The sequence below is a fragment of the Rattus norvegicus genome, chromosome 10 (assembly GCF_036323735.1).
Source record: "Rattus norvegicus strain BN/NHsdMcwi chromosome 10, GRCr8, whole genome shotgun sequence".
In the NCBI taxonomy this organism is placed as follows: domain Eukaryota; kingdom Metazoa; phylum Chordata; class Mammalia; order Rodentia; family Muridae; genus Rattus; species Rattus norvegicus.
In genome coordinates, this window is record NC_086028.1 from 4511603 (window position 1) to 4533382 (window position 21780).

At 47.8% G+C, this 21780-nt stretch overlaps 1 protein-coding gene across 12 annotated transcripts in view; it reads right to left on the bottom strand.

Moving 5' to 3' along the window:
* Snx29 (sorting nexin 29) overlaps window positions 1-21780 on the bottom strand; it is a 413817-nt gene that overhangs the window by 119737 nt on the left and 272300 nt on the right. For all 12 annotated transcript variants that reach the window (XR_005489945.2, XM_039086859.2, XM_039086858.1 and 9 more), the window contains one exon: window positions 770-886. Coding sequence is in view for 11 of the 12 variants with exons in the window: in XM_039086859.2 (XP_038942787.1) it covers window positions 770-886 (117 nt within the window). In the remaining variant the exon portion in view is untranslated. The remainder of the gene's footprint in view (window positions 1-769; window positions 887-21780) is intronic.

The window sequence follows — 21780 nt, forward strand, 5'->3', positions numbered from 1 at the left end:
CAGATACAGAATGACTGAGCCGAGGAAATGACCCAACTAAATCAGCAAGCAGGTCTTAACCAGGGGTGTCTGAGGAGATGGAATTAGAACCCTCTAGTTTAGGGGGCGGGGACCCCAGACTTCACAGGCCAGCCCACAACAACAGTTACATGAGCAGAGATATCAACAGCCTGCACAAAAAGCCTATGACTGACTCTTCCTATATTCAGATGCTCCTCAGACCAAACTACAGAATAAAAACAACCCAAAGTAGGCAATCTAAAGACCCCTACTGGGCTGGAGAGATTGCTCAGTGGTTAAGAGCATTGACTGCTCTTTCAGAGGTCCTGAGTTCAAATCCCAGCAACCACATGGTGGTTCACAACCATCTGTAATGGGATCTGATGCCCTCTTCTGGTGCATCTGAAGACAGCTACAGTGTACTTATATATAGTAAATAAGTAAATCTTTAACAAAAAAGTCTGTTTCCTGACTGTGGAAATCTGTCTGTGCGTCAGAGCACAGACATACAGAGGAAGGCTCTAAGTCAGTTGAGAGCACAGCAGTGTAGAGGGAGCACAGAACATGCCCGTATCAACTGCATGACTATACAGTTGACCAAGTATACAGTCTGCACAGTGCTACCAGGGTGTGTGCTCGTCCGGGTCCTGCACTTCCCTAGATCACCAGCAGGGATGAACTAACTCAGAGTGGACCTGTGGGCAGCAGAAGCCTGGAGGACCCAGAGAGAGCAGGCAGAGGGACGTGTTTGCTGGTGGGGAGCACTCACCGGGCCTCGGAGGTCAATCAGTTCCTGCCTCATTTGGGACACCAGGGCTTCCTTGGCCACCAGGGCCCTGTGTAGACGCTCATTGAACTCAATCAGCTCTCCATGCATCTCGGCTACCTGGAAAGGCAAGCAGGACATCGTCAACCTCAGGTGCGGCCCCATGCATGCTGATCCCCTGCTTCTGGCAGTCTCTCTCCTGCCAGAGACCACAGTACTATGCACCAGCAGTGGCATGCAACCTTCCTTGAGTTGGGTGAGTCTGGCAGTTTATGGTCAGAAGACGACAGTGTTGGACCATTTCAAACCCTAACAACACTTGTACCAAAGGTCGTTTTGTTTGGCAGTCTAAGCTACGCTTGGTGAGAAAGTTCCTGCTGGGGCTGGAGGTATATATAGCTCAGTGGCAGTGCCACTGCCTGCCATGCATGCCACCCTGGTTCAAATCTTAGCAGTGCAAAGATAAATTAACCAACAACGATGATGATGCTCTAGCAAGTGGTACAGTGGGGACAAATGCAATTCCATTCGCTGAGCCCAGGGTTCGAGTGAGAAAACAGAAGTGAGGGGTTGGGGATTTAGTTCAGCGGTAGAGCGCTTGCCTAGCGAGCGCAAGGCCCTGGGTTCGGTCCCCAGCCCCGGAAAAAAAAAAAAAAAAAAAGAGAGAAAACAGAAGTGAGCTCTTTCCTAAACATGTCGGCACACCCCTCAGCAAGTTCCTTCCTAGCTTTGGCTGCACACACCTCAGCAGGGCACCGCTCCAGTCATCATTGATTCCGTCTGCATCGCAATACGTATTTCTCATGCTCTTAGTCAGCTTCATGTTGAAAGCTTACGGATTGATCCCACCTTCCATAAATAGTACTCTGAACTCAGGAGCTTCAAGAGCCTGTTCCAGGCTGTGTAATGAGCTGCTGGAGGGGAGATGAGAACCCTGGCTGGGTGCTCTGAAACTGCACCAGCCCCACATGGCAAGCTTACAGTGAGCCACAGAAGCTTCCAAACTCAATTATTGAACATGTTTGGCTGGTTCCCAAAGAAACAAAGATAGAGGTGCTATAAGGTAGTTTATAGCCAATGCAAAGCCACTCAAGTATGATTTCTGCACTTTGGTGAACCCTGAGAGGGTGTTCTAAAATGCTGTCCCTGAACCCCTCAGGAAGACGCCTGTGCAAACAGTCTCACGTGGCCTGACCACCGCTGTCCCTGACAGACTCCTCCCATAACTGGATTCACACAGCAGTCACCTCATGTTGGGATTCACATAATGATGCTAAACTATTTGTCACAGGCATTTAACATGACACATAAAATATACATACTGTCAGAAGAGGGACATAAGGCATGGGGGGCACTGAAGGGATGACATGAATCTCACATCAAGGAGAAAAGGGGAGCTCCCCTTTTTCCATTACAAAGATAGAATGTGCAGAAGGAAACACTTCCGGGCTGGGTTGTCAGTATTGCACGTGTGTGTTCACTTACTCTTCTGTACACAGAGCAGAGAACACATCCTGCTCAGTCAATGCTTCCAACTCCTGCTCTGTGCACCCACTGTCCCCAGCCTCGCCACGAATATGAAGCTCGAAGTGCAAACAGCACCAAGGCTGCTTTCAAACAATGCAGTGAGCAAAGCACGGATGGAGACGTCAGTGAGTCTCAGCACCTCTCTTTTCACAGAAAGTAATTTCCCCACTTGCCTTATTCTTAACAAAAGCTTAAGTTACTCCCACATGAAACACACATAATATCACAATAATGTCTGTAGACAGTCCACACGGAAGTCATGTGACCGCCTGCGTCTGCTGGAAGTCAGCTGCACCTGCTGGTGGACTTGCTAACATGCTCCCAAGAAATGAAACGCTTCAGACAGCTGCCACTGTCCTTGCCTAAGGTGCTGCAGGAGTCCGAGTGCTGCAACAATTTCCCACAAATGCTTACAACAGCAACCCACACAGGGCTCCAGGGTGCTCACTGTGAACTGACAAACCCCAGCTCCCTTTTGCAGCCACAGCAGTGGTCTATATCACACAAAGCTTGGTCTTCACTGGGGAATGGCGGGCTGAGGAGCTGGTGCTAACCTGTGAAGGCGAGCTTTCTGTCTCACTGAACGTGTGGGTAGCAGCCAGAAACATATCTATCACAGCACAAGGGAACTACAAGACTGGACTCAGAACAGACACCCTTCCACCTGCTCTGATGAGGCTGACAGTCCCATCGCATACCCTTACCTGCTGTTTGATACCCATAAAGTGTCTACTGGGCCCAGGATAAAATCCATGTTCCCTCTCTCTCTCTCCAACTCCCACTCTTGGTCCCTTACTAACAACACTAGGCCCTGGCAGTCCTCTCTGCTCCACAGTCATGCGCAGACAAAGGAAGTCACCCTACAGACAAAGAGAATGGCTAACCATCACAAAATGGAAACCCAGACTGTCACTTAATTGGGCCACAGTGCTGGTGTGAGGAGATGCCTGTTCATAGGCGGCAGCACTTCTGAGGCAAGGTAAATGCCCAGTGCTGAGAGCCTTCTGTATAGCAAGTCAGGAGACATGGAGAAGGAGTCAGCGAAGGGCAGTTGAAAAGTGCCACAGAAGGGATGCAGACTGCAGTCTGGGCGCTCACTGTCCCTCACTCACGCTGCTGAGTGCCTGCTGGCCAAGTGGTAAATGCTGGAGGGACACACAAGTGTCTCCTTGGATGCTTGGCCAGATGAGCCATGACTATATTTTGGAGGAAGGGGGAGAACGGCAGGAAGCTGAGTTCCCTTCAAGTGGGTGCATGAAGAACAATGGTCTTCAGACACAACAGGGCTATGGGGGAGCTTTTAAATCTGCGAGGATCCCAGAAGCACCGTAATCACCTCACAAGCCACAAAGGATTATGAATTAGGAAAAGCCTCTGGCGTTCCCTTTCACACCACGATGTTTTCTGTCTTGTCACATTCAAATGAATGCCTCACCCTCTTTCAAGTAGCAAAATAGACATTTAAGATGGAGACAAGCCTCAAGTTTCAGTAGCAACTGAAGTTCTTCAGTGCCTCAGGATCCATCTGAGGTGAACTTCAAATGCTGTCTCTTCTGGTCCTATCTGCAGTGGCTGTTGGGAAAACTGGAGTTCTTTGTGAACAGTGCATGACAGCAGACCCAGCCTGACCACTGCCCTGGCAGGTCTGCATTTCAGCCTCTAAGAGGCTTCAGACATCTACTGCCCCTTCCTACAGGGTGGGCAACCTCTCCTTACGGAAAAGACCACTGCAAGCTGATCCACCTCAGTGTCAGTCAGACCAGGCAGGGCAGATATTTGAAGCCATGCCGTGAAAGCCTTTGCAGTGATGGCTGCAGAAATCGTTGAAGTCTAGCAGGAAGCTAACCCCTTTTGTGGTAAGAAATGCGGGTTTGTCTTTCATGGCATGGACTAATAGCCCACGACCAAATTCATCATGGTTACTTGGTAGGTTCCATTCTGAGAAATGCAGATTTACTCCTCCTCACACCCCAGTTGAAATGGGAGGGACCTGGTATGAGCTATGTGGTTTACCTGACAGAGACCTCTAAGACACAGGAGTCAGTAACTGTCATTTCCTGTCTGAACTGCCGCCTCAAGGTCCCCAAGGTCGACCTTCACTCTTCATGGTGCATCCTTATGGGAAATCCACAAGAAAAGATGGCGAGCAGCCTCTCTTTCAGTCCAGGAACACCCATGCCTGGTGGTGTACAAAGCCCAAGCATCCAGAAATATCAAAACAGAGGTAAGGCTGATACTTTCCTCATGGTTTCTGAGAAACTGTTCGAGAGAAAGAAAGCCAGAACAGCCAGGAGCTACAGCCCTCAGCAGAATGCAGGAGGCTCCATGAAGCTGCACGGGTCTGCAGTAGGCAAAGGACCGCCATCTCAGACACAGGAAAGCTCACAGCACCGCCATGCTGCAGCTCCAACCAGATCCACCCCGTCCTCTCCCCTTGCTTGCTGTATAACTTTAGGCTGCTTGCTTTCTCCTCACTGGGGTTCAGTCTTGTTTATAAAACAAGGGAAATCACAACACAAGTTTCAGAAGGCTTGAAAGGTGTTAATCAGTTAATGTTCCAGAAGGCTAAAGTTGGGGCACTTCACAAATGCTGGTTACTGCTCCCCAGCAGTACCCTGGTTCTGTAGGACCAATGCCCTCCATCTCTCTCAGGTCTCCTCTCTCCATCCACTTCCACTGCCAGGCTAAACCTGAACAAGCACTTTAGCGCCCTCCGCCCCCAGTCTCCAGCTGATGCACGGTACTTGTAACAGAGCCTGAGGGGTGGACAATATGTATCTGTGGAGCAAATGAGTCTTTAGAATGGGCTAAATGCCAGAGGGAGCCTGCGAATTACCCAGTGGATGAGCCAGTTAAGGATGGAGCCTCGCTGAGACATGACCAGGGGGCATGGCTATGGATGGCAGCCCCGCCTTCCCTCTTCCCTCCTCCTGATCCACCTGTTCCTCAGGCTGGAAAAGGTTTTCTGTGCTGGAAAGGAGGTGAGGCCCTGCAGAGCTGACAACCATCCCAGGATCCTTAGACATCAATAGGAGCTCTTTGTGAACAAGCCTGGAGTGGCTGGCTGGCTGGCAGAGCTTTTGAAAGGAGAGTCCAGACAAGACTTTTAAAGTAATTCTTGACCCATTTTCACAGGCCTGGCTGAATGTGGTGTTTTATGCTTGTAATGGGCTCTAATCACCACCATTGTGTGGAGCCAGGTAAACTGTGCTGAATTAACAGAAGGGCTCTCCCCTCCCCTCCACTGACCCTCCCAAAACTGTACCTTTAAGAATACTCTCTTTTAGGGCTTGGGGCCTTGAGAAGCAATCACACAGAAGGCCAATGTTGCTGGGCGATCTCTGTGCTCTATAGGAGGGCTTTGAACAGTCCAGGAGGCACACTGTCTATTGGCATGCACAATGCCTGGCTACCCAGCACAGTGCCCTACCCCTGTTTGCAAGCTCTGTGAGACATGGGTCTTAGTGACCACTACTGTAGCAATCCCTATGTGGTTACAGACCTCAGTTCTCTGCCCTGTAGAACAGAAGCAGCACTAGTGGTATCCAGTGTAATTTCTGAGGCCTCAGGGGCTGCCACATGACACAAAAGCACAATCTTCCCTTTTACAGCTCAAATGCAGTCAATAGCTCAACTCTCACAGTTCAAGCTCCATGATCACCACATTGGAAAGGCAAGATGGGATGGTTTTCCAAATAGCCAACATGGAATTTAAATGCAAATAAATGCCTGGTTCTGAATCTGGGACAACACGTGTAGACTGTGCCACGTACCCAAGACCAGCTGTTATTTCTGTTTACTTGAGGACATGACACTTCTGTTTCATCAGCAAAACAGAGATATTCCTACAAATGGACCCTGCAGAATGTGGCAGTCTGAAGTTTTGTCTGCTTAAGCATTGAGCAGGCCTTTTTCCTCAGCAGCATGCACATCCTTCCTTTACAGAAGGCCACCCTACCTCTACATACTTTAATAAAACACAGCAGTACCCAAGCACTACCCTGCTAGGCTGATCTCCTCAGAGAAGCCCACCCAACCTGCTCTCCTCTGTTCTATATTCTCAGCTCTCAGTGCTATAGAAGATGGATTCTATCTACAGAGTCAGAGAACACTGTAAAAGAACACATGTAGTGGCCTGACAAACTCACTGCCCACCCTGGCTCAGATCCAGCACTCCACATTAGACCATCCCAACCCCTATTCTATCTATGAGCTGCTGGACTGCAAGGAGGCATCGATGCACAACCAGACCTGGGAGCACATCATTGCCACTAAAGATGAAAACCTGAAGCATGGTAGTGAATGAAAATGGCGTCGGCCACCCAGCCACAGGACCTAGAAGCAGCTTTGAGGATCTTGAGAGAAAACCACAGAGCTCCTATAGAGCCAGCAGTATCCCTGAAACAAGTGGGAAGAAAAGAAAAGAAAAGGCAGGACCTTTTATGGGAAGATGCTTTTTAAAAAGTGGACTCATGATATTGGAAAGAAAGATTGAGGAACAGAGCCACGTGAGAGGACAGCAAGCTACAGATGTGGAGGAGGGACAGGAATGATACAGGAGCACAGCTGCAGCAAGAACGGGGCATTACTGGTCCTCAGCCTGCAGGCCTGCTGCAACATGCTGGGAGGAGAAGAGCGCAGGGCCATGGCACTGCCCACAGGCTTCAAGTACAACAGTCATGACCCAGGTCTCTTGGGTTGGGAGGAGTGCTATGGTTTGCAGCTCACTTGGATCCTGTCCTTGGACATCCTGCCTAGCTGCAAGATCACCCTGACTCGGGACAACAGCAAGTAGCCAAAACAAGTTTCAGTGACAGCTATTCATGATGCTTCAGAAACCAGAAACCTTGACCTATGCCTATGGCAATGGGTATTTGCATGTAAAAATGTTTAAACTAGAAAAGATATATTGAATAACACTGCCATTTCTAACAGTCTATGACAAATGAATGTGTAATGGAGGGTTGGGAAAGACAGAGGAGCAAAGCAGCACATAGGTGCTGGAGAGAGGCAGAGCCATGTTGATATCTGTGGTCCATGCTGCCACTAGGGGCCACGTCTGAGTCCATGGTCCATGACACTGCCTGAAGTCATGGAACATGTTGGCACTGAAGGCCATGTCTGTGGGCTGTGCTGCCGTCCAGGGCCATGCTGGGGATTGCAGTCCTGCTATAGCGGCTGGGTTGATGCCCATGGGCCAGGTTGGTATCTGTGGCCCGTGTTGCCACAGGGGCAATGATGATGTCCAAGGCCTGTGCTGTTGCTACAGGTTAAGATGGTATCAGTGACCCATGCTACAGCAGAGGCCCCGTTGATGTGAATGTTCTAGATTTCCACCAGAGACCATGGTGAGCTCCGTGGTCCAGGTTGCCACCAGGAGCCATGTCTGGGTCTGTGACTGTATTGGAGCTGAGGTCCATGTTGGTCCATGGCCTGTGTTACCACAAAAGAAAACCATGTGGCTTTCTGTGGTCTGTGCCACTGCCTGAGACCGTGCTGATGACACTAATGGCCATGTAAATTTGAAGGCTTCCTGTTTAGGCTGCTACTTTAAGGGGCAGGTGGTGGGAGGTACAGTTTGTCACAGAAACCTTCCATGTCCCTCTTTCTCAACTATATGTCTGCAATCACTGAACTGATGTCAGGCAAAAGTAACTTCCTTGTTCTTTATGTCAGCAGGAGCATGGGTCAGAGGCTTACACACAGCTTCTGGCAACACAAGCAGCCCCTGCCTGCGGTAGGACCACACAACCGGACTAGGCCCCCAGAGACAGCCAGACCACAGACCACAGAGATCACCATGGCCTCAGGTGGCAGTGCCAATCACTCAGAAAGACAGAAAATAATTACCAGCTAGAAAGCTATGGGGTTTTCCTCATATAAACTGAATTTGTCACTATAAGAATTGTCCGACCTTCTCCCATTCCACAGACACTTATTTTATTGATGGCTAAACTGATGGTATAGGACGGATCCATGGCCCAGATATTCAATCCATTAATACTTCCTTTTCCTTAGCCCAACAGGTGGAACTGGCTGTTTTGATTCATCTATTATAGTTAATTTGTAGACTCTTAAATACCATTTCAGAATCTGCTTATGTTGAAGAGTTATTTCAGACAATAAATTCATACTCATGCACACACTAACCTCCCTGGGTTTATTGCAGGACATAAGCAAGCTGGTGCAGTAACCTGCACTATTTTTACCAGAAGAGAACTGGGGAGGGGTATGCATCTGTGGCTGCAGATGGGTCCACTGAAACACTGGATTCTGGTCTGGTCCCTACAGTCAAGGGCCATCGAGGACAATGGCAGAGAGTGAGGAGACAGTGGTAGTCACTAGAAAAATAGCAAACCTGCATATAAAGGGCAAAAGGCAACATTGGGCTGTCTTAGTTAGGTTTCCATTCCTGGGATGAAATACCATGAGGAAAGAATTTATTCAGATTATATCATAGTCAACCACTGGAGGAAGTCAGGACAAGAACTCAAGCAAGGCTAGAACCTGGAGGCAGGAGCTGGTATGGAGGAGTGCTGCTTACTGGCTCGCTTACTTACCATGGGCTGCTTGGCCTGCTCTCTTATAGAACTCAGGACCACCAGCTCAGGAAATGGTAAGATCCACCACGAGTTGAGCTCTCCCCACTGATCACTAATTGAGGAAATGCCGGATGGCTGGATCTCAGGAGGGCATTTTCTCAGCTGAGGTCCTCCCTCTCTGATGACTCTACCTGTGTCAAGTTGACACACAAGACCAGCCAGTACATAAACATATCATCAGAGGTCAAATCTGCCCATCTGGGATCATGTTAAGGCCTCACAAACCAAGGGAGCCTTATTCTACTAATGACTCTGTGTTTATGAATAGACTGTGGGACTGAAATAAACTGATTCACTCCTCTGGAGAATGGATTGTGTTTAGTTTTTTCTTGGGATTTAAGTCACTTCCTATTTATATAGAACATCATAACATTTATATTCCTATTAAAGCCAAATATGGATTTACATTCTACAAGAGACCAGAGCTACCATCAAGCCATTCTCTAGGCTTTACGATCAGAATAATGATGTAATCAATAGTATTGCACATAGTTTTGATCTCTGCTCTTGCTGACTGAGCGCTACACACCATACTTTCACTGTGCTGATATTATAATTTGCTTGGCATTTTCTCACAAGCACTCAGGAATTTCTCACAGGACTCTATTCTTGGGCCCTATTCCCTTTTTTATTTTTTTTTCCTTTTTTTTTTTTTTTTTTTTTTTCGGAGCTGGGGACCGAACTCAGGGCCTTGCGCTTGCTAGGCAAGCGCTCTACCACTGAGCTAAATTCCCAACCCCCCCTTTTTTATTTTTTAATAGCAGGAGATCCAGAGCTGTTTTGATTGAGATGTTATAGATGAATCTAATTGTCGTGTAATACGTGAGTATCCTATAAGCAAGCAAATGTGTAATATCAGATGTGTTTTGCCACATGCAGCTTTCTTTGTGATCGACATTTTATCCAGGTGACTCTTTTTAATCATCAGAGTATAAATTGCCTTGTGCTCTGAATAAAGTTGAGTATTGCATGAGATTTTAGTCCTCATCATTTTGAAGATCCATTTTCACAGGTTTCACATTTAGAGCAGTGCAGCACACAACAGAAACAGATTTGACCTAAAATCATTTTTAAATGCTAAACATACACAGTCAACAGAACTCCAAGGCTGCTGTCACAGTTGGTGATCCACATCTAGTAACGACATACACCTAGTGAGTGAGCTACACCCAAGGGAAGATCTACACACACTGATACTCTACACCCAGTGGATAGTCTATACTTGATGGTGATCTACACCCAGTGGATGGATAGTCTACACCCAATAACGATGGTGTTCATGCCAGGGAGGGATGGGAATCATAAAGAAGAGACTATAAGAGTGTAAAGGATTTCTAGGGACAGTAGCTATAACACAGCCTACACAGGGAGGACAGGTAAGAAGAAACACAACAGTAACCATAAAAGAGAGCCACACCAGAGCAGCTACCAACAATTCAGGCACTTGGGCAGCCTGTGCATATGGCATAGACGAGATTACCTCTCAAGCCAATGAAATGGTTTTCAGCAGAGGCAACCAGGAGCTTTCAAAGATGTCATGAACTTTCTGAACTTTCCTGAGACCAGAGAGATGTATCACTAACATTCTAGGGTCTCAGTGGGGCCCTGATGTACTTGTGGCACTTTTTACCTCTTTACTCTATAATGGAGACAAGGGGCCTGCTATTCTGCCTTGTCAAGATTCCATGCTTTGACCACAGAGGACCTGTCCCCAGTATCCCAGTGAATACAACCTGTCACTTTCAATGCCCTCTCCTCATAGTTCTCCACATCCCTTCCTAGTGGACATGAGTGTCCTGCCTTCAACTCCTGCTGTAGAATGGCTTTTACCACCATCTTGCACGTTGCCCTGCTCTTCAGCCTGTGAGATCCCTGCCATCTACCAAGTCTCATCTCACTGTGAATCCCGGGCACCCAGCACCTCACAATGCATGCAGATGGCTCATGCCAAGTGCACTTCCATGACTCCCAGGGCTGAGGCCAATGCAAGACCAGCTCCAGCTCAACGTAAATGCAAATCCCCAGGCCAGGCGCAGTGGCACGCCTGCAATCCTAGCACTCCAGAAGCTAAGGAGGGAACACCACAGGTTCAAGGCCAGCCTGGGTAAATGACAAGAAGAACAAATGAAACAGAGCAAAACTCCCAAAGACAGCACTCAGTCCTCCATAGGACAGCCCTGTCACAGGACAGGCAGCAAACCTCATTATCACAGGCTCACCCGTGTAGGCTGAGCCCTGCCACCTTTCCTGGCTGAGGTCCAGGTTGTTCTCCTCCATTCTTTCCCTTGCCTCTGCACCTTCATCATGGTCCATTCCATCTGCTTTCTGCAACCTGCGCAAGCCTCAGCCTGAGTGTCCTCTGCAGAGGGACCTCCCTGAAAACCCTGGCTAAGGAAGACTCTCCCAGCACTAGGCTGTGTTTACCCAGAACACCTTCTCCCTGCTGTGGGGGAAGCCTCTGCTAAAACAACACAGTAACCCCCACCTCCTGATGTGTACACCCTGCCCTGGTAGGTATGGAGTATGGGCAGAACCTTTCCCATTGCTTGCAGCACAGGGGAAATGGCAAAGGCACTGGGACACCTCTGCTTAGAGACTGAGATGGGTTACCCTTCTTCTGTCACTTGCTTGTTCTCTGTGTTCTCCACACGACAGCACTCATGTCTCCACTCTGACAGAGCCAGCTCTGTTGTCAGTCGTCCTGAGTCAAGGAACTAAGCAGTAGCTAGCAAACACCTGAGGCCCACGGAGAACTAGCATTAGATTCCATACTCTCAGAGCAAGCCACACGTATGCTGGTATGACAATTCCGCCTCAAGTCAATAATACAGCCAGATACTATCTGAAAGCACTAATTTTTAGACAGACGTCTTCAGCTGAAATAGAAAACCAATTCACATTCACCAACTTACTTGTTTCTACAAAGTCAGGGCCAGGTCTGTCTGTCTGTCTGCCTGTTTCTCCCTCTCCCTCTCCCTCTCCCTCTCCCTCTCCCTCTCCCTCTCCCTCTCTCTCTCTCTCTCTCTCTCTCTCTCTCTCTCTCTCTCTCTCTCTCTCTCTGACACACACACACACACACACCCCTGTGCTTCACAGAGGAATTAAGTATTTAATTTGTGAAATTAAAGTCAGCCATAGCTAGAAACCATTTATGAAACTCTATCTCTAGGAGGCTCTTCAGTGGGATGCCACATACTAGTAAAATGTCCAAAGCCAGCCACTGAAGAGCTGACACGGATGACGTCACAGCACTCTGGGTTTTGTCTTGGTTTTAGTACTGACGTAGAACTCAGGGCCTCACACAAGCTGGGCGAGGACTCTGCCACTGAGCCATACCCTAGACCCACAACCTAAGCACACCCAGCCACGTCTGATCTCAGAGTTGGATCCGGTTAGTACCAGCTGGGAGAACAGCTGACCCATATACTAGCTCTGCCAAGGACTCTCACCTCATCCTCCATGGTTAAGCAGGAAGGTCTATCTCTTTCACATTTCATAGGCAAAGAAACAGAGGCCCAAAAGGAAGAACCACACAGCCAGTCAGACTGACAGCTAGGTCCATCTGCTCTGCAAACCTATCCAAGCTGGAGACAAGCCTGGACAAACACATCAGCAGGGGTCAGGAGAGGCTGTGAAGATGTCCCTCTCCTGAGACATCTATTCTGGGGACAAAACTAGCACATTACTCAGTACTGACAGATTAATACACACATATGCTGCTTTGCAAATTTAGCCACAGAGCAACAATAAAACATGTCTTTAAAGCAATTTGTGGAAACAGAATGCTTAGCATTCTGGTTTCAGATGTAAAAAAAGAAATGGAGATCCAGATAGGTGATGGAGATGGAGTGTGGCTGGAGAATCTCACTCATCCATGCCTCGGTGCTGAGTCCAGGCTGAGCAGAGAGCGGGAGGGACATGTGTTGTCACTTAGGGGAGTGCACTGAACCAGATGAGCTGTCCGTCTCGGCTACAAAAGGAGGGAAGAGTTTCTCAAATCTATAGCCGAGGGCTTCGGAAGGATGACTGCAGGCAAAGAAATCTGCATGCATCAAGCTCAGGTCCAGGGTGGATGCTAGTCAATGAGCTGACATGGCAGACATGGGTTTACAACAGAGAAATCATTGGAAGGTCTGTCATATGCCCACTTCTCATCTACACACACACACACACATACACACACACCACACACACACCACACACACCCCACACACATACACACACCCCACACAAACATACCACACCACGCAAACATACCCACCACTCACACACCACACACACACACACCACACACACACCACACACCCCACACACACACACCACACACACACACATACACACACACCACCCACACACCCACACACACACAAATAGCACACACATACACCCATACCACACACAAAAACACATATACACATACACACACATACACAATACACCCACACCACCCACACCACATAAACACACTATATATATATATATATATATATATATATATATATATATATATATATATCCCACACCCCCACACACACACTACATAGACATGTACACCTTAGACACATACACAGTCTCTCACTTTACCACACACCTCCCTGCAGTGGCTCCTGCAGCATTTACTCTTTCTCCTTACAACAAAACCTATTCTTGCCTTTGAAAGGCCTGGGAACTCAGACATGACAAGATAAGCATATTTAATAAATGAAAATGTCAGTAGGGACAGACAGATTCATTCATCCAGTGGTGACTTTATGAACATGTGGCTAGCCCAGTCATACAAGGTCCCTCACCCAGAACAACCAGTCCAGCCACATAGGGCCCCTCACCCAGAACAGCAGGTCTCTACTTAAGTTCAGTGCTCTGTGACTATTATCTAGAACTTTCTTTGTGAGTAAAGTTTGATAAGACAAAAGAGATAGGTGTGAAGAGAGGAGATAAAGTTTTGCCCGTGTCTCTCCAATACTTGGCCACTGCCTCTAGTAGGTGCTTCCCTGTGTCATTCCATTGACTAGATCATCAGGGGTCTTTGGGGACCACATTTATCAGTGTTCTTGTGTTGAAAGGGATTTAACATAGAAAATGGGGGGGGGGCTTAGAGATGTTTTGTGAGACAGAGTCTCTTGTATCCAAGACTAGACTCACACTCACTATGTAACCAGGCCTTGAACTCCTCTTGTCTCCACCTTCTAAGTGCTGGGATTGCAGGCACACATCACCACATCCAGTTTGTGCAGTGCTAAGAGTTAAACCCATGGCTTTCAGCATGCTATGCAAGCACTCTACCCACTGAACCACACCCCAGACCCAGCATTCTAAATGCATTCCAGCCGACATTAGATTTCTACAACAGGCAGACCTGCCTAACCCCAATGACGAGTTCCGACGAGCTATCCAGGGATAAGACTTCTCCTGTCTGTTGCCATTAGGTCTGACAGGGCATCCCATGCCTAGTTCCTAGTCAACATCTACCATCCAAGCCCACAGCATCCTTCCAGGACAGACATGTCCGGGTCCATGAGAATGAGTCATTGGCTGGATTCTAAAAGGAAAAGAATTAGCTCCTTTTCCTTGGGGTAGCATTGCCAAGGGCTATGAGCTTTGCAGCTGCTAAATGTCAAGAAGGAGGAAGAGTACACTAGAATCAGAACAGAGAAGAAAGAAGCACGTGGGCCTCCAGGACTAGATCTGACTTTCTAGATCAAGCCTTACCTGAAATTGCTTCTTTAAGAGCATTCTAGAAAGACTCTTTTGGTTTAAGACTGAGGATCAAATTAGTACCTTGGTTAAATTCATACATGTTTTGTACTCCAAGGATCCATGTTGGGAAATGTATGCATGGCTTCGAAAGAGAGCAAGGTATTTCTCACAAGACCCTGGTTCTCAAGACAACTGCTAGTCCAGTCATGGTGGTTTGAGGCAGGACAATTAGAAGTTCAAATCAGGCTGGGTTACATGAGATTCTGTCTCCAAAATAAACAAGGAAGAAGACTGCTAGAAATGCCTGAGCATGCCTGACCCAATCTCCCTGGTTTCCCAGTGTGGCTACAAAATTACTAACTTACAGTACAGTGTATATCAAATATCATGCTATGTGCCTTACACACACACACACACACACACACACACACACACGTGTACTGTGCCGTGATAAAGCTCACAGCTAAAAACTGTTTTCAGAGAACCCTATGAAGGCAGCAGCGGCGCACCCTTTAATTCCAGCACTTGGGAGGCAGAGGCAGATGGATCTCTGAGTTTAAGGCCAGCCTGGTCTGTGGAGCAAGTTGTAGGACAGCCAGGGCTACAGACAGAAACTATGGCTCAAAATCAAAAACAAAAAACAAAAAAGATCTCCGTGCAGCAATTCTGGGGTGAGGTGAGTGTGACCTGGAAGACAAACCTCACTTTGCACGTCAGCTCCACCATTATCAGGTGACGCAGTTGGCATGTCCTCTGTGAGCAAGGGGTTAACCACCTGCCGCCAAGGTGGTTAAAACAGTGCAGTTGACTCTGGCTGCTGCTCTCTACCAGCATAGACATTCTCACAGCCAGGCAGGAAGGCAGCCCCGGCCCTTCTCTCAGGTGGGAGAACAGATAATGCCTGCTGCCTCCCAGGAGCACTCAGAGGTGCAAACGTCACCACTCCACATGCTCGCCCTGGACAAAGGTAACATGTCATTCCTGTCACTGTTCTCTGAGGGGACGGGGTTTTAAGGAATTGGTTTTATGACAACATAAAAGACCCCAGGGGAAGCCAGCAGGCCCAGCCAACATGAACAACCTCACAGATGCAGGGCAGGCAAGAGTCTTGTGCCACCTGCTATAAGAGCTTTTTCTTTTCTTTTTTAATTCCTGCCAAGAAGTGCTCTATAGTCAGACTTATTTCGGGCTCTGTGCTGTCAGGAGGCTGGGCAGAGGCTCTATTTTCAATACCTTGACTCTGCCTGTGTCACAATAAGCTGCACACCAAAACTTCCTCCCCGAAAGCTGAAGCGATTTTGATTCCTGCTAGCTACTCTGAGAGCAAGCACTGCCTCTGGGTCTATAGAAATGGCCTAATTTGATTTTATTCAGAATGTAAATATTATGGTTTTCTCCCTGTCTAAATGGCACTTGTACTTTCTGTTAGATAATGGTTTCTTAAAGACATCCGGTGTTAGCCCACTGTTGCACACACGGATCCTACAAGCTGTCATTGTGAATGTCTGTCATGGGCCAACAGGGGAGGGCAGAAGCAGGCAGTCCAAGTTGCTTAGGTCCAAGTCCTGACCCTACCAGTACCAAACAGGACGGGCTTGAGCAGGTTGTGATTCCACGGGGCTTTATCTCCAGTGGTTAAGTTAGATATCTTTTGGATATTATAGGATCCAGAGTCACCCCTTTGAAAGGTATTTCAAAGATGTCAGCAAGATAGCAGACAGCCTCTCTGGACACAGGTTCCTAGCATGCACCACAGGAAGTAGCACCCAGTTCAGTGACAATTCTGGGATTCTGTTTTCTTTGATAAACACAGGAATATGTTTTAACTTTAATCCCAGGGGTGGGGATGTGGGGCTGCTTCAGACTGTCCACGGCAGCTGACTATGATTTGCCTCATGCTCTAGCAGGGGCGTGATTTTGCCAGTTGCAGAGAGTTTGTTTCTGTGAGCATGTGATGTTTGGAATTCTGGAGACTTTTCAGAGGGTATAAAAATGCTCGGGCCTTGAGAGGCGAGTTCTTGTTGCTAGTTGTTGATTGGTTTTGTTGGTCATGGTTTATTAAGTAGTCATGCACAAAGAAGAAACAACAACAAGAAGAAACTAGGTATCTGACAACAGAAGATCAAATTTGCCCCAAGGAACATGATGCCCCTAGTCGGCAGGAAATCGTCTAACACAACTTTGCCCCGTCCTCTCTATCCTTTTTTTCCTCTTCTATCTAATGCTAGGAGCTTGAAATAGTGGAAAGTGGGGAGAAAAGGGTAGAAGACAAAAGAACACACGAAGTAGCCAAAGCCCAGCCAGAGCCAAGTGTTGCCTGCCTGCTCCCTGCTGTAACTGTCATTTCCTATATGAACAGCAACGAAAAAATTGCCACTGTCCATGGAGCTGTTTTAGTTTTGCTTCTTGTTGCTCTGATGAACACCCTAACAAAAGTGACCTAAGTTTCAGGTTACAGTCCCTTGGTTGTGTGGCGGTCAAGATGTCACAAACCTGAAGCAGCTAATTCTATGTAGTGGGTTGGCCTGATGCTACTTGTATTCTAGTGTTAAAATTGGGTCCCCAAGAGACAAGAGAGTCTGCACATAGACACTAAGTGACTCCGCCCAAATTATTTCTGATTGGCAAATAAAAAGGCCAACAGCCAGTAGCTGGGCAGAAGAAACATGGATGGATCTTAGGCTTTCTCAGCTTGGGATGGAAGGAGGATCATGAGGGGAAGAAGGCAGGAGGACAAAGGAGAAGCCACCATGGGTTAGAAGTAAAGAAAACATGGCCCTGAGGGCTGGCCAATTGGAGTTAAGAGCAGCCCAGATGAAACATAGTGTCTTGGTTAGGGTTTGACTGATGTGAACAGACACCATGGCCAAGGCAAGTCTTATAAAGGACAACATTTAATTGGGGCTGGCTTACAGGCTCAAAGGTTCAGTCCATTGTCATCAAGGCAGGAGCATGGCAGCATCCAGGCAGGCATGGTGCAGGAGGAGCTGAGAGTTCTACATCTTCATCTGAAAGGAGCCAGGAACAGACTAGGCCTCCTCAGGCAGCTAGGAGGAGGGTCTCCAAGCCCACCCCCACAGTGACACGCTTCCTCCAGCAAGGCTACAACTTCTCAATAGTGCCAGGTGGGGATTCAATAATCTCTACAAGGATTGTATTCTATTCACAGGTAAGAGCAGAGATCAACAAACTAATGTACACGTATTGCGTTAAATAATAAAAAAGGATGCACCATCCCACACTAGCCCTGGCTACGCTCTGGCCCTAGTGGTCTTGCCACCTCTATGGCTAGCCCCATGTAGCAACTGCCCATCTCATGGTTGGCTGTCACAAATTCCCATGACCAGGTAAAATCAGAACTCTAGAGGCTTGTAATTTATCAGTCTGATTTATATCAGTAAATTCTCGCCCCACAAAACACCCAAAGAACTCAGAGCCAATTGATATTGATATAAACTGCCCACTTAGATTGGACAAATTGTCCTATAATAATCCATCCCTTATAAGATACTCATAGCTACCTGTGACTATTTAAAGCCACACAGATCTGGGTCATCTTTCTCTTCCTCCATCTTCTTTCCTTCTCCCTTCCCTCCTATCTCTCCTGCCTCTCAAAAACTCAAAAACTCTCAGCCCTCCCTCCTTTTCTACTGTCCCATCACAGGCTCTAACCCTCACCTGCTGGCAGGCAGCAATCTACATACACATGCCAGGGCCTAGCCCCACCCTCTGCTTATACAGCCAGAGCTGACTCACAGTTAAGATAAGTCTTTTCACATCAATTAATGTCATCAAGACTATCCCTCACAGACATTCTCAAAGCCCCGTCCCAGGTGATTCTAGACAAGAAGTTGACGGTAAAAACTACCCATCACAGTAGGCTTCCTTCTGAATGGATGGTATGTGCAAACATTTCCCTATGAAATCAAGTATGAGACCTCATGGTTATAACAACTAGAAAAGTGGTAACATGAAGCAAGGGGCCAGTGATAGGTCGGGATACCTGCAGGAAAAGTAAGTGAAAAAGTATGTCGGGTGGGAGGCGGGGTCTTGTGAACATGGAGCTGCTGATACTCAGTCTCTGGTAACTGGACCAACTGCTGCAGGAGCTACCACTGCTTCCAAGAGACTCTCTCAACAATGAACTTAGTAGGAAATAGCCTGACTGTTTGACACTGGCAATAAACTCAATACTAAAAGCTCATGAGTCAAAGGAGATCCGTGGTCTATCTGGAACTCATTTCCCCCTATGCTAAGTGCTAAGAAGATGGTAAAGATAGTCGCTTTATAAATTGGGACCAAGATGGTCCCTGTGGGTAGGCAGCTCTATGCCTGTCACACAGGACCCTTGCTGTGTGGTCCACTATGATTCTCTCCCCGGAAGTGGACCCCATGTGCACAGGCAGAGCTTATCAAAGCCATGCCCAGGCTTCCTGTCTCGACAACTCTCTATCAGCAAATGACAGCTGCCACTGCCCCGCTGTGACAGTTCATGTGTGTGTCTGCTCTAAAACATCCCACCTAACACCCCTCCAGATGGTCAGTTTTGGCACTGTACTTGTCTTAAGACCCAAATCCCTAGAGTGTGTGGCTTCACAGGGGCAGTTTCTGAAGTGTTCTCAGAGCTAAGAGATGAACCAGCATTTCTCTTCCCTACAAGGCTACCCAAAAATTAAACCACCCCAGTGTTTCACAAATAAAGCCACCAGCTACAGAGAGGAACAGCATGAAGGGGCATTTATAAAACAACAACAAAAATGTGCAAAGGCTGAATGAGTCTGGTTTGGCAGCTGTGCTGTCACTGTCCTGGGCAAAGCTCATTCTCTCCTAAATCACGCCAATCAGCCAGGCTGCACTGCAGAGACTCTGCCCTGAGTTCCTCTCCCGCCCCAGGCTGCACTGCAGAGACTACAGAGATAGTTCCAAGATGGGACTACGGAAGCCAAGCGGAAGCCTAGGAGAACAAAAGGAAGAACCATGATGGCCCTTTCTGTGTGGCCAACACCCAACAGCACTGGACCCATCAAAACACTGGTGAGGGAATGAGCAAGAGACAGTGAGCTCAGGATTTCCATGCTTACCTTACCAGATATTCCGGATCACGTGATCTGATCTCTTTAACCCTTTGGTTTCCCTTCTCTTGAACAGGGACAACTCTGTTACCATGCTCAGAGTAGTGAAGAGTGACCGGGTTTAGCAAAGCCTGGTCCCAGAATCTACAGGTACAGAAGGGTCATCTCCCTCTTCCTCCCTCCTGCATAAGTCTGACCAACTGGAAAGACTTTACAATCACACACTAGACATGTGAGCAGAGCTGACCATCAGGGTCTGAAAGGTGACCCCCAAGGGAATGACGAAAGAACAGGTGCGTCATGAGGATAATCAGGACACCAGAGACTGCAGAGAAATGAAAGGTGGACAAGGGTCGGGGGCACCTGCCAAATGGCCTTAGAAGCCCCCCAAACACCCCAGCAAACCCCAGGTCCTTGTGGCCACAAATACTATCAGGACAGAGAAAAATTTAGAATCGTCACTTTAATAGAAAAAAAGTAAGAGTATAACACATTTTTAGCTATTACCATAAAACTGCTTTAACATGACTTTTCTGACCAGCATGACTACTGAAGGAACAAGTCCCTGAAGGAATTGAGTCCCAGCTAGACTCAAATGTTAATTTGCTCATATCTGTGGGAAATGACCGAGTTTCACTCAGAGGTATACCTGCTGGTCCATAAGCTGATGGTATGCATAAACACATGCACAGGCATGCACATACATACACATACAAGCACACACACAGAGAGGCACATGTGAAAACTTGCACAACATGCTCCCATGACCCAAGCCTTAACTTTCCTTATTTCTTTTGTCTAATAAATGATTAACAATAGCAAGAAAGCAACAAATGGCTGGGAGGTGGTGGTGCACATATTCAATTCCAGCTTCCAGGAGACAGAGGCCGGCAGATCTCTGAGTTTATGGCCAGCCTGATCTACACAGCGAGTTCTAGGACAGCCAGGGCTACACAGGGAAACCCTGTCTTGAAAACCTGAAAAAAAAAGGGGGGGGGAGAAGAAGAAGAAGAAGAAGAAAAAGAAGAAGAAGAAGAGGAGGAGGAGGAGGAGGAGGAAGAGGAAGAGGAGGAGGAGGAAGAGGAGGAGGAGGAAGAGGAGGAGGAGGAGGAGGAGGAAAAGGAAGAGGAGGGAGGAGGAGGAGAAGGAGGAGGGGGAGGAGGAGGAGGGGAGGAAGAAGAAGAAGAGGGAGACAAGGAAGAAGAGGAAGAGGAGGAGGAGCTAATGTTTCACTGTACTTTCTAGTAATCCCGTTCCATAAAGGTGGGAGGGAGGTGTGTTCTAGAACTTTTCTTCAGTACCTGAAACACAGGATAGAAGTAAACCTATCTTTATTCTGTAAATATACAAATATAATAAAGGTTAATTCATACGGAGACAGAATTTCTGCAAATATTACTTTAGAATTCTTTTTTTTTTTTTTGTTCTTTTTTCGGAGCTGGGGATCGAACCCAGGGCCTTGCGCTTCCTAGGCAAGCGCTCTACCACTGAGCTAAATCCCCAACCCCTACTTTAGAATTCTTATTGAAATTGCTGTTTCTAGAATTTTCCCATGGCTGAGCACAGGAAACAGAAACCACAGACAAGGAAGAAGCCCCATGAAACGCAGTCATATGAAAGAAGGTGGCAAGCACTGGTGAAGCCACTGGTGAAGCGACAGCTTGCCCTGTATCAGGCCTGAGCCCCAGGGCTGGGGTGTCGAGGGGAGGCAAGACCACTTCTATGGGACTATGATGCTTCCCCACACTCGCCTGCCGGCTGGACTCTTCCGCCTGAAAGAGTGAACAAGTCCACAGTCTCCGTGAGTTCCCGGAGGGTGGGGTGCTGCTACCAGCCTTTCCTGCAACAGCAGGCTCTAAGACTTCTGGACTGTGTGCGGGGCAAACCCCTGGATCTAAGATAGGCTGCCAGGCTCTGACACTTGCCAAGATGCCTCCTACGTCTACCACTGAACTTCTCCGGGACTTGGCTTCCACATATTCAGGAAAATGGTGACCCTAATACCCACCTGCAACCCTGGCTCACAGACTTGCTGCTCCTGTGCACTTCCAAGGCTAGGTAACTGAAGATGAGTTACTGCCCTGGGCCACAAGGGGCCGCCATTCCCTGAACACAG